At 45.8% G+C, this 13,255-nt stretch overlaps 1 protein-coding gene across 14 annotated transcripts in view; it reads right to left on the bottom strand.

Moving 5' to 3' along the window:
- The window catches only part of DNAH8 (dynein axonemal heavy chain 8), a 556,010-nt gene that overhangs the window by 494,761 nt on the left and 47,994 nt on the right, over positions 1-13,255 (bottom strand). For all 14 annotated transcript variants that reach the window (XM_039529004.1, XM_039529011.1, XM_039529005.1 and 11 more), the window contains 2 exons: positions 5,078-5,267; positions 4,537-4,700 (listed from right to left, as the gene is read on the bottom strand). In XM_039529004.1, coding sequence (XP_039384938.1) covers positions 4,537-4,700; positions 5,078-5,267 — 354 coding nt within the window. The remainder of the gene's footprint in view (positions 1-4,536; positions 4,701-5,077; positions 5,268-13,255) is intronic.

The raw sequence follows: 13,255 nt of genomic DNA on the forward strand, positions 1-13,255 counted from the left end.
AATTGAGCAGCCCATGTGGAAATGAGGAGTTAAACACCAAGCAGCTATATTTGAATCAGGAAGTTGCTTCCAGTTCCTGGCAAGCAAGTGGGAAGTTTTGGGATGGAATGGCTGGAAAGCCCACCCAAGGAGATTATGGGATAGTGATGACAGACTCTCCAGACCTGAATCTGCCAATCCGGACTTGAACTGCATCCATGCTGCAAAATGCCTGGGCTTTGACCCACATCACAGAAGGACTTGGTCTCTAACCAATCCCCCAGCAGGGTCCAAGGACCCAAGTACAGAGGGGTTACTGGCCCAAGTCAGGCTGATTCAGGGTGACCAGATAGCAAGTGTGAAAAACTGGGATGCTTTTTTTTTTGGGGGGGGGGGGCGGAGTATAGCTGCCTATGTACGATAAGGCCCCTAATATTGGGACACTCCTGATAATATCAGAACATCTGGTCATTCTAGACTGATTTCTGTGTGGATGGAAGGGGAGCGAGGGCTTAAACTTGGACCGGGCTTAGTGTGCTGTGTAAACATATCCACAAATTTTGCTCCTACGTGCTTGTACTAATCTCTTGTACTCCTCCTTGGCAATTGGTCTGTTTCCACTTTTTGTAGGATTCCTTCTTGATTTTCAGGTGATTAAAGAGCTCCTGGTAGAGCCATATTGGCCTCTTACTATTCTCACTCTCTTTCCTTCACATCAGGCTGCTATGCCTTTAATATTGTCTCTTTGAGAAATTGTCAGGACTCCTGAACTCCTTTTCCCTAGATTTTCTTAATATGGACCAATGTTGGCAAGGCTGTAAGAAAATCCATCAACTCTAAAATAGCTGCCCTCCTGGCTACCCCCACTACCTTCTGAAACAAGAAGTTGTCCCGAATACATTCTAATAACTTATTGGACATTTTGGGTTTTGCCTTATTATTTTTACTACAGATGCCTGGGTAGTTAAAGTCCCTTAAAACACAGGTCTCATGTTTTAGACATTTCTGTTCCTTTTCCTACAAATGCCTCCTCCTCATGATTTGTTGATCAATAATAGACCCCTACCATGACATTGCCATGTTTTCCCCCCTGTTATCTTCACCCAGATTTTTAACTGGTCTGCCTCCCACCCGCTTCAGGACCTAAGAACAAGTGTATATATTATTGATGTATAATGCAATATCACCTCTTTTTTTTGCTATCTGTCCTTCCTGAACAAGCTATACTTCTCTATACCAATATTCAAGTCATGAGATTTAACCCACCAAGTCTCAGCAATACCAGTTAAGTCACAATTTAGCTTGTCTACCTATACTTCAAGTTCTCCATCTCTATTCCCCATACTCCTTGCATTTGCAAACAGACATCTAAGTTGTTAATAGATTCCCCCACTGTTTCGCTCTTGCTGTTCCCATGACTATCAGAATTTTCATTCCCCCTCAAACATCTAGCCCTCTGTTAAGTTCTCCTTTTTATACCTACTTGTAGACTTTCGTCACCTGCCCCTCTGAACCTAGTTTAAAGCCCTCCTTACCAGGTTGGCTTGTCAGTGTGAGAAGAGGCTCTTCCCCTTCTTGGTCAAGTGGACCCCATCTCTTCCCAGCAGTCCTCCTTCCTGGAACAGCATCCCATAAGAACATGGCCATATTGGGTCAGACCAATGGTCCATCTAACCCAGAATCCTGTCTTCCAACAGTGGCCAATGCCAGATGTTTCAAAGGGAATGAACAGACCAGGCCAATGATCAAATGATGATTCTTGTTCCTGGAACAGCATCCCTATGATTCAGTAATCCAAAGCCATAACATCAACCCCATCTGCACAGCCATGCATTCATCTCCAGGATCTGTGTGCCCCTGCCTGGGCCCTTATCTTCAACCAGGATGATGGACAAGAACACCACCTGCACCCCTAACTCCTTCACCCTTGTTCCCAGACCCCTCTAATCACTGCTGATCTGCTCAGGGTCACACCTGGCAGTATCACTAATACCCACATGAATGAGCAGCATGGGGTAATGGTCAGAGGAGGGATGAGCCTCAGTAATCTTTCTATGATGTCTCGGATATGTGCTCCAGGCAGGCAGCACACCTCCCAAAACATCAGGTCAGGTTGGCAGATGGATGCCTCTGTCCCCCTTAGAAGGGACTCCCCAACAACCACCACCTTACATCTCCTCTTGGGCGTGGTATATTGCAAAAGTGCCAGTGAAGGAGAATTGTGTCCTCCCCAATGTCTCTGCTGGTGCCCAGATGGGTAGTACAGAATCCTCACTGCAGTCCCAGTACTTGGTGGTGTGTTTGGGGCCAAAATGCTTGATACGATGGCAGTCAGTGCCAAGATCATGGGGCCTCTTTCTGTGCTGGTCGCAACATGGTTCTTATGCTTAGAGGAGCCAGTCGGTGCTGACTTTGGTTTGGATACTAAGGACCTGGTATGGGAATCAACCTTAAGACTTCTCAATGCCCAAGTCTTTGGAGAGGCTTTCTGTCCCTGTTCCATGCAAGGGAGTCGGTACTGGCTCTACTCATTAGAGTGATATTCCCTGTGGCTACACTACAATATCATCTCTGCTGTGGCTGATGCAGAAGACTTGTGTGAGGCAGAACAGGAGCTCAGGATGGCATCACAGGTAATTGGAGTCCTGATCATGTGCAGCAGGCATAGTGTCAGTATTCCTCTGAGGCTCTTCCCAGTCAAAGGCCACTTGCATCAAGCATTCCAATAGAAACAGCTTCACCTTCATCCTCTGGCCTTCTGGGTCCTCTTTGAAAAGGACTTACAGATAGAACAGTGTGCCAGGACAAGTCCCTTGCCAAGGCACACCAAGTATGGCCTCATTGACTGAGATGGCAGCATCACAAGACAGGAAGATCTTGAAGCCCAATGACTTAGGATCTACCATCTGAGCTATATATAGGTGGGTAGCTCCCTGTTCAGTGGGAGTATGTGCATGGAGGGGTAGAAATCTCTCATGGAGGAAGGTATATGCCAAGGAAAGACCCAGAACAGAGTAGAAAACCTACCTCTACTTCTAACTAGGATTAAAAACAACAAACAAACAAACAAAAACCAGTCAAATAGCAAAGAAAATCTAACTACTAAAACTTTAAACTTGAAAAACTTTCTAGTTCCTCGCAAAGAAAGGAATGTGGATACTGTGGGTTTCATCTAGTAGGCAGAAGCAGTAAAAGGGAACTTAGCATAGTTTGCAGCCACTCTGCCCTTTATACCCTCTGCTGCAGGAAGCAGGATGACACAATAGGCACAGGCACAGCTCCAACAGACATTTCTATTCAAACAAATGTGATCTTGAACACATGGGGCATATGTCCATCAAGAGTGAATTCATGTGAACAATCACTTGAAGATTAAGCATTATTTATATAGATACTCTAATTCCAAAGTTAAAACTCAAACATTAAAATCTCTTCTTGTATGCATTTGGTTTCTCATAATGGAGACATCCACCAGCTGGTATGAATCACAAACATCGCTAGGCTGAAGATTATATTTCACACTAATGATTCCTTTAGAGGACAGATCAGGCATTCCACAAAGCACCACGGCAAACATTCCAAAGATATAAACACAATTAAAAAAGCACCACAAACACTGCTAATGGCAGAAAGTCCTGATTTAGAAAATCATTCCTGTTCAGGACAGCACATAATCATATGTTTGATGTGAAGTCAATGGGACTTAAACAAGTGCTTAAGTGTTGTCCTAAATTAGATGGACTAAAGCATGTGCTTATGTGGTTTCCTGAATCAGGGACTATGAGTTTTGAAACTAACTGATAATTTATTTTTATTTTTAAGAGAAAACAATGAGGAAGAGATTGTTTTAATTAGTAATACTTTTTTGAAAGGTTCTTCTCAGTTGGTGGATTTAGGCATTCATGTACCAAGGGAATTCGCAAGCACTGCAGCTTGATGCTGCTGCAAGACCTATTACACCTGTAGTAAGCTGCCAACTAATAACATCTAAGTAGATAGCTGATATGGACTTCAGGGGGAAGACCTTCAGCTAGTATCATAAAAGAGCTACACTGAAGTCAACGGAGCAATGACAATTTATAACAGCTGAGGATGTGCCCCTGATATTTATTTCATGTTACCAATATCTTATATAAATAGAGATCTGTTCCTTGATATTTCTCATTTATATAAATATATTAGTAAGATGAGAAAAATATCAGGGGACAGATCCTTAGGGTGTAAATCATCAAAGCTGAATCCACTTCCGCTACTAGTATTTAGATAGATAGATAGATAGATAGATAGATAGATAGATAGATAGATAGATAGATAGATAGATTTGAAGCCATCCGACTGTAGACATAGTTGGCCTATGTTAACATATGTCCTCCTTGCTGTTTCTCTTTTGCTACTGTCCTCTCCTTCCTACTGTTTGTTACACTCACTGTTGAGAAACTCTTGTTTCTAATTAGACTGTGACAAAGATAGCAAATGCTTGTATAGCACTTAGTACAAATGGACTCCAGACACATCCTTAATTCTATACCAGAGGATATAAATGTTAAAACAACTTACTTGTTCAATCTGTTTATACCATATCATAAGCACTTCCTCTAGTTGATGAACTGTATCAGAATTAGCAGCTGCTGCTGTCACTTCCTCAAAGGACTGAAGTTTAGAAAAGTCAATGTGATCCATCTTTTTTAACTCAACAGTTCCCTCTATGCTTACTCTAGCACCTAAAATAAAGCAATTAAAATACAGAACATACTCAGACTCCAGCAGTTGTTTCTACCAAGGTGAACAACTTCACTTTGGGAATATAAGCCAATAATTCATCTTGCAATATAATAACCATTTTACTGTCTCACAGGCAAAAGACCATGTTTTTCTGAAATCTAATTAGACCCCTACATTAAAAATTTCATATAAATAAAACTGAAGTTTATCAAGTATGTAATAAATCCAAATATATTTCTTTTTTACACTTGAGTTTTTTATCATTTTATTCTTCCTTGTAGAATTAAAGAAATGTTTTCCCATATTTATAACAACTCTACTGCTTTTAAAAAGTAATTTTTAAGCAGAATGATTGTTTACTCAATCTGATTCTTACCGTCTAAAAATGAAAGATATCTATTAATGGTTTCTATGAAATTCTGTTTTTCAGTTGTTCCCTGTGTGGTTTGACTTAAAGCACCCCAATTATTTGTTGCAAGGATAGCTGGTAGAAAAATATTTGCTAGCATGTTCCTAGTACCACGTAAAAGTCCTTCAGTTGCATCTAATACACAAAAGTATATGTCCTGTAAATGTAACAACAGAATGATTATTAGCAATGCAATCAATTATACTGAAAACATGACCACATTTTTAGAACATACAAATCTTCCATATAGATCCACTACATTTCTGAGTGCAAAAAGAAATGGTTACTCACCCTGTGCATTAACTGTGGTTCTTTGAGATGTGTCCCCCTATGGGTGCGGCACTCTAGATTTGCTATTGCTTCCTGCATCTTTGATCAGAGATTTCTCTTAGCCATGTCCGTTCATCCCATATATTAATGCTAGTCAGCCTCGTTCCCTATGCTGTTGTTATATAACACTGTGCAGGTGAACCACCCTCAGTTCCTCCTCAACCACAAAGCATCATAACAGAGACCTCTGAAGCAGAGGGCAGGTATAGTGGAGCAACTGTAGGGACATACATGTCTAAGAACCACAGTTACTGCACAGAGTGAGTAAAAAATGGTTACTCACCTTCTCGTAACAGTTGTTCATGTCCATTCCAATCAGGTGTGTGCGCACACACACGCACAGTAGCTAGAAGATTTTTCCCTTAGCAGCATCCATGGGGTCGATTGGACACCCACTGGAGTCGCGCCTTCATGGTGCCCAATAAAGGGCCCTGCCAGCCCACCACCCCCTCAGTTCCTTCTTTCCGGCTACTCCAATAGAGGGGTAGGAGGGTGGGTATTGGAACAGACATGAACAACACATCTTGAAGAACAACAGTTATGAGAAGGTGAGTAACTGTTTTTTCTTCTTCGAGTGCTTGTTCATGTCAGTTCCAATCAGGTGACTCACAAGCCCAAGTTCAGGAGGCGGAGGCAGAGTTGTCCACTGATTGGAGCACTGCTTGTCCAAAGGCCGCATCATCTCTGGCCTGCTGGGTAATCGCATAGTGCATGGTGAAAGTATGAATGGAGGACCATGTCACCGCTCTGCAGATTTCCTGAGTGGGAACCTGAGCCAGGAACACTGTTGATGAAGCCTGCAGGAGGTGCAGGAACCCCCACCAGGTTGCAGCACTCACGAATGCAGAATGTGATCCATGACAAAATGCATTGCGAAGACACAGGCAGACCTTTCATTCTGTCCGCCACTGCCACAACTAACTGGACCAATTTTCTGAACAGCTTCATTCGCTCAATGTAGAAGCTAGCACACTACGGATATCCAGTGAGTGAAGTCTCTGCTCCCGCTGCTGGAATATGGTTTAGGGTAGAATACCGGGAGAAAGATGTCCTGGTTGATGTGAAACTGCGATACAACCTTTGGTAGGAAAGCAGGATGAGGTCTGAGCTGAACCTTGTCCTTATAGGACATGGTGTAAGGGGTCTCTGATTTTAGGCCCTTACGTTCAGACACCCTCGTGACTGAGGTTATCGCTATCAGGAACATGACCTTGTAAGAGAGTTAGAGCCCAGAGCATGACGCCAAGGGTTCAAAGGGCGGTCCCATGAGTCTAGAAAGGACCAGGTTGTGGTCCCAAGCTGGGACAGGCTGCTGGACATGAGGGTATAGTCTGTGGAGACCTTTTAGAAACCAGCTATCGGGTCAGCAAAGACAGAGCAGCCCTCCGCGCCCGGTGGAAGGCCAAGATGGCAGCCAAATGAACCCTTATTGATGACATATAAAGCCCTTGCTGCTTCAGATGGAGGAGGCAGTCCAAAATAAGCAGCACTGAGGCTAGTGTCGGGAACGAATGGCGCTGTGCCAACCAGATTGAAAATCTCTTCCACTTGGCAAGGTAGGTAGTTCTCATAGAGGGTTTCCAGGTGCCAAGGAGGACTTGTCTGACCTGGTCTGAACAAGAAAGCTCCACCACGTTCAACCACAGAGCTTCCACATTGTGAGGTGCAGTGCCCCGGGGTTCAGATGTTGGAGACAACCATGATCTTGTGTCAGAAAGTCCAGGAAGAGCAGCAGAGCGACTGGAGCTTCCACGGATATGTCTAGGAGAGATGTGTACCAGTGCTGGCAGGGCCAGGCTGGAGCTATCAATATGACCTGAGCTCGTTCCCTCCAGATCTTGATGAGTACCTTGTGAACGAGCGGTATGGGTGCAAAGGCGTATATGAGACAACCTCCCCATGGGAGGAGAAATACGTCCACCCTGGAGCCCAGGCTGTGATTTTGGAAGGAGCAGAACTGTTGGCATTTCCTGTTGTGTTGCATGGCAAATAGGTCTATCTGGGAAAATCCCCACCTCTGGAAGATTGAATTTGTGATGTCCAAGTGAAGGGACCACTCGTGGCTGTGAAAGGACCTGCTGAGGTGGTCCGCCAGCTCATTCTGTACCCCGAGGAGGTACGACACTTGTAGTCGTATTGAATGTTCTACATAGAGGTCCCACAGCATGAGGGCTTCCTGGCACAGGGGCGAGGAGAGTGCACCCCCATTTGTTGATATAGAACATTGCCATGGTGTTGTCTGTCATAACTGATATACATTGTCCCGTTATGTTTGCCCAGAAAGTCTGGCACGCCAGGTGCACCACTCTCAGCTCTCTGACGTTGATGTGGAGAGCCAGATCTGCCTGAGACCAGAGACCCTGAGTCCTGCGGTCTCCCAGATGTGCTCCCCAGCCCAAATCTGATGCATCCATTACTAGCGAAAGAGACAGCTGGGAACTGGCAAAAGGGACCCCTGATCACACCACAGGGTCGAGCCACACCAGGACGGAGTCGAGGACCTGGCAAGGCAGGGTCATGAGAACTACATAAATTCATGGAAATTCATAAAAAAGAATTAGATACATTCATGGAGGTTAAGTCCATTAATGGCTATTAGCCAGGATGGGTAAGTAATGGTGTCCTTAGCCTCTGTTTGTCAGAGGGTGGAGATGGATGGCAGGAGAGAGATCACTTGATCATTACCTGTTAGGTTCACTCCCTCTGGGGCGCCTGGCATTGGCCACTGTCGGTAGATTGGGTACTGGGCTGGATGGACCTTTGGTCTGATGCAGTATGCCCAAGCTGTATCAGGCTGGTTGATACACCAGTGCTAACCATGACTGGAGCAGTGGGAGCCTGAGTCTGGCATGCTGCACGACGTAGGTACAGGCAGCCATGTGTCCCAGAAGTTTCAGGCAGTTTCTTGCTGTGGCGGTGGGAAACTGTCTGAGACCCCTAATGATACCAGCCAGGGTCCTGAACTTCACTTCTGGCAGTGTGCCCTGGCTTGGGTCAAGTCCAGTAATGCCCCTATATACTCTATCATCTGAACAGAGGACAAAGTCAATTTTGCTTCATTTAGAAGGAGACCCAGGTTGTTGAAAGTGGCCCTGAATAAGGAGCTGCTCGTGAGAAGGGTCCCTGAAGAGGGATGGGGAAGGGGGGTGGAAGGGCACAGACTTGGTTGGAGTATCCCCTCTCTACCACGTGGAGCACCCAGCGGTCTGAGGTGATATGGGACCATGCACAGTAGAAGGGGGATAGTCAGGACGAGAAGGTAAGGCGAGGTGGATCCAGTCTTGGGTGTGGTACATCGTCCTCGACTGTGCCTTCAAAAGGCTGGCCAAAGGGTTGACGTGGCCTTCTCCTGCTGGTCCTGTTTCTCCATCTGAACCCGTCCTGGTGGTTCTAATGACTGAACCGCTGAGGAGGCTGCGGATGGAAGTGTCTCTGATGAGTTGATGGTGTATAGAGGCCCAAGACCTGAGGGTGGCTCTGGAGTCCTTTAGGGTGTTTAGCCTCTTGTCCATTTTCTCTGAAAAAAGAGTGTGGCTGCTCTCTACCATCCCCCCAAGGAATCTTGTGACCCCAGGTGGCTTTGGCCTGGTCTCGATGCCGTGAAGGGCGCGGGTATTGGTGCTGATGTCGGGTCCTATGCCAGTGACGGTGTAGGTGCCTGGTGTAGCATCTGAACTGGGTCTTCATCAACACCGTAGCAGCCAACGTCGATGACGATGTTGGTGCTGTTGTTGGTGCCAAAGGCACAGCCGTTACCGTAGCAGCAGTCTGAGCCACTGACGCCTCCAGTGCCAAAGGCGTTGTCAAGGGTGGCATCTTGGTTGGTGCCGATGTCGGTGACAGTGCTGTGGCTGACAGCACTGATGCCTGAGGTAATGGCTCTGTCACTGGTCGTGGCGGAACAAACATTGCGGACTACACTGATGCAGCTCCCAAGCAGGATCCTTGGCTCCAACCTTGGCCTTGATAGAAAGCCCCCGGAGTCCAAAAGAGCCATTGAGCTGGGTTCTGCCATCGTGAGGGCCACTGCATCAGGCAGGACCCTCCTATTGTGCCTTGAGCTGGACCTTCTGCTCCTGCTATAGTCAGAGCGGTACAAATCTGACTCCAATGCTGATGTTTCAGAATAGGAGGACCAGGGCATCGCTGCACCTCTCGATATAAAGTGTCTGGAGCCTGGGGACTGACTGCGCTCCCTGGATGGAGGCGCTGGTGTCGGGGGGTGCCAAGGTGATGGGGATTGGTGTGACATCATCGCCAGCTTTCCCTTTGACTGAACAGGGTGCCAGAATGGAGCCTGTGGCGCCAGCACATCCCCCTGCCTTACGGATAATGACTCCATGAGTCTCAGCAGGTCCTGCGCCGCCTCAAAAGCCTCCAGGGTGGATGGGAGCAGCAGGTGCTCCGAGCGGTTCAGCAAGTGCGACAGGCCTGGACTCGACTGCTTCTGGGCAGAGTCGATGTAGCCCCACTCTGAGCCTTGGAGCTATGGCTCGAGTGAGGTGCAACTGGTGGATGGTCCCTGGATTTTGCTGAGGGACATCTGCCTCTTTCCGTCCTCTTCTTCTGTGCTGGCGATTGGACCAGTGTCAAAGGCTGGAGTGCCCCCGAGAAACTCCGTGACGGTACTGAGACTCCTTGGCAGTGTCTTTCTTTGACACCGGATCTCTTGAAGATGGTGCTGGAATGCTCCACACTGAAGACGACATACTGGGAGTGGAATCCCCGGTGCCTGGATCTGACTGAGATCTTAGAGCTGCCTCCCTGAGGAGGATTTTAAGCCATTGCTCCCTCTCTTTAAGAGTTCTTGGTCAGAATTCCCGACAGATCTTGCAGCGGTCTTTTTGGTGACCCTCGACCAGACACCATAAACAGGAGGTGTGGGGGTCACTTTTAGGCATGCGCTTTGCGCAGTCCTGGCAAGTCTTGAAGCCCGGGGATTGTGGCATGCCCTGGTGACAAATAAGGGGATGAGAAAAATGGGGGGAACCCCCCGTAACTTAAACTTATAAGTGAACTAATTACGCTATACTAACCAACTAGAACTATCTACAGTGAAAACCAAAAGTACTGCTAAGCCACTTGCCGGAGGAAGAGCCAGGGGAAATTCTAGCTACCATCACTGGTGGTAAGAAGGAATTAAGGGAGTGGCAGGAGCCGGTAAATTCGGGAAGAGTTCATAGACCACTTCTTCAAGAGGGAGTTCAGGAGCTCTCGATGTTGATGGAGCTGGGGATATAGGCGTAGAACAAGCTTGCGGTCTGGTAGAAGAGGCGCAAGGAGGAGCGGCGGCAGGAGCTGATCACGGGTATCACTGAGGCCAGGGCACTGGGTAGGAAAAGTTGGGTCCTGGCCACTAGGGGACAAAGTAGGGAAACGGAGGCTGATTCTTATGATGTGCCATGTCTTGGGGTGTGTATTGCTCCAGTGGAGGGGGAGACTCAGGTGGGGAGAACTCTGCCTGCTGCTGTATGTCGTTCTCACTATCTGTGAAAGTAGCCAGGTGAGGTGGCGAGAGCTGCTGTTCAAACAGTGAGTGTTCCATGTCTAGGAGTGGAAAGTCAGGCTCAGTAGCCATAGAGATATCCTGCAGATGCAGGAATTGTTGCTGCTCCTTAGGCTGGTGTGCTGTGGGGCGTGAAGTGTGAGCGGCAGCCTGGAGTGATTTTTGTATCATTTTTGTAGGAACCTTGAGACATTTGTGAGAACCTCGCAGAGAATCTGCTCTGGGGGTGGCAGGCAGGCTTGGTGCCGACATTCTTGTCAGCACCGGGGTGGAACACACTGCCAGCACAGGGTCCATCATCAGTGCCGGTGGTACCGGTGCCAAGGAGAGCTTCCCGCTGTGGGAAGTTGGGTCCCTGCTTTTGCGCCATGCTCCAGATCGGTTCTGACTTGGCAGGGGAGAGTGAGGGAGAGGGTTTACTGCCCTTTTCCATAGGCAGCTGCAGAGCTTTCTCTATGAGGAGCATTTTTAGCTGTAAGTCTCTGTCACGGCGGGCTCTAGTTTTTAAGTTGGTACAGTGGAGACACTTTACAGGTCCCCTAGCTTTGGAGTCAGAAGCTGGGTGTAAAGAGCTGTCCATCAGGAGCAGACAAAGTTTTATCTACCTGTTTTTTTCTGGCTCTGGATTTCAGCACAAGACAGAAGTTACACTTCTGTACAATGTGCAATTCCCCAAGGCAACAGATACAGGGGGCGTTCCTGTTGTTTACTGGGATTGCCTCCTGGCACAACAGACAACATTTGAAACCAGGAGAACCAGGCATAACCTCCCAGTAGGCAAGAACTATCTTATCTACTAATATTTATCTAAATATATATGAGAAAAATTTATTTATTTTTAACTATGTAGCTAAAGCTACTACTACTTACTAATTATGCTAATACTAAGAACTACAACTAATAGAGTAATAAACAAGAACACAGTTGAGGAAATCTCAACAGGAACAATTGCCAGAGCTCTGTCTCAGGCTGAGACAGTTGAGAAGGAACTGAGGGCCGTTCACCCCACAATGCTATATAACAACGGCATGGGGCATGAGTTTGACTAGCATGCATGTGCAGGCCAAATGGACACTGCTATGAGAAATCTCCAAAGGTGCAGGGGGTGCTAACACACTTAGCCTGGAGCATCCATAGGGAAACAACTTGCAGAACTTTAGTTTAAAAAAGTTGAGAATATTTATAAAATAAAAACACAATAACACTTACTAATGTTACTGAACTTTCTCTCCAACAAAATATGGTAGTCAAGAAGCCATTATCTAGTGATTCAACATATCTGAAACACTTAATTTAAAGGTTATAGATTATATTCATGCAATTTCTGTCATTCAGAAGATGTGGGAAATGCTACAATATGTGTTGAAGATATTCTCAAAGATGGTGTCTTAAATGATATAATAAACTACATTTATTTAGTGCTATTGACTAGTTTTGAACATCTCATCTGTACCCTGACACTAACCTGTCTGAACTATGGCTACGTTTATCACTCTAATTTCTGAAGCAGTTTCAAGCTACCAATTTTTAGAACTTCCCATAAATTTCCTTTTCCCCTCATGAACTCAAAATATGGAATTCCCCCCAAAAATACTGGTACAAAACTGAGATTACTAACAGTGTTAAGATTCTGTATTTTATACACCACCAGTGCTTTATTCCTTTTGATATCTGGGAATCTAAACTTATTAACGGTATAAATATTATCACTTTACGAACAAAATTATTACTATTTATTACTCATGTAACTTCATAGTGTGTATACTAGTATGCTACAACAGAGCAATGACAGATTTGCTGTCCTAAGAATTTGAAATCACGATAGATAGGCAGACAGACAGACCGACCTGATTCTCATTTACAGTAAGGCTCCTTAATACTTCCAGAGCAATATAAATGGGCCTTGATGTAAATGAAAATCAGGACCATATATCACTAAAATCACTGTAAAACAGAAACAGGCATTCTACATGAATTACTAAGGGAAAGATTGTGTTTGGTACCTCATAATTGTGTAAAGCATGCAATGGGCTACACAAACTGTTGAGCCTCAAGCTCAGAGATTTCAGTGATCTCACTAACACTGCTAATAGCTTAAACCCCTTCAAGAAAAGCAGAGGGGGCAAGGAGATGGTCAGCACAGGGGGAAGAACAATGCTGCCCCCCCTTTAAGGATGTTTCATTTGCTGTACTCACCTGAACTCTGAAAGACATACAGTAGCTCCTCACTTAAAGTCGTCCTGGTTAACATTGTTTCGTTGTTACATTGCTGATCAATTAGAGAACATTTAAAGATGTGCAATGCTCCC

This window comes from Mauremys reevesii, linkage group 3 (genome assembly GCF_016161935.1).
Source record: "Mauremys reevesii isolate NIE-2019 linkage group 3, ASM1616193v1, whole genome shotgun sequence".
In the NCBI taxonomy this organism is placed as follows: domain Eukaryota; kingdom Metazoa; phylum Chordata; order Testudines; family Geoemydidae; genus Mauremys; species Mauremys reevesii.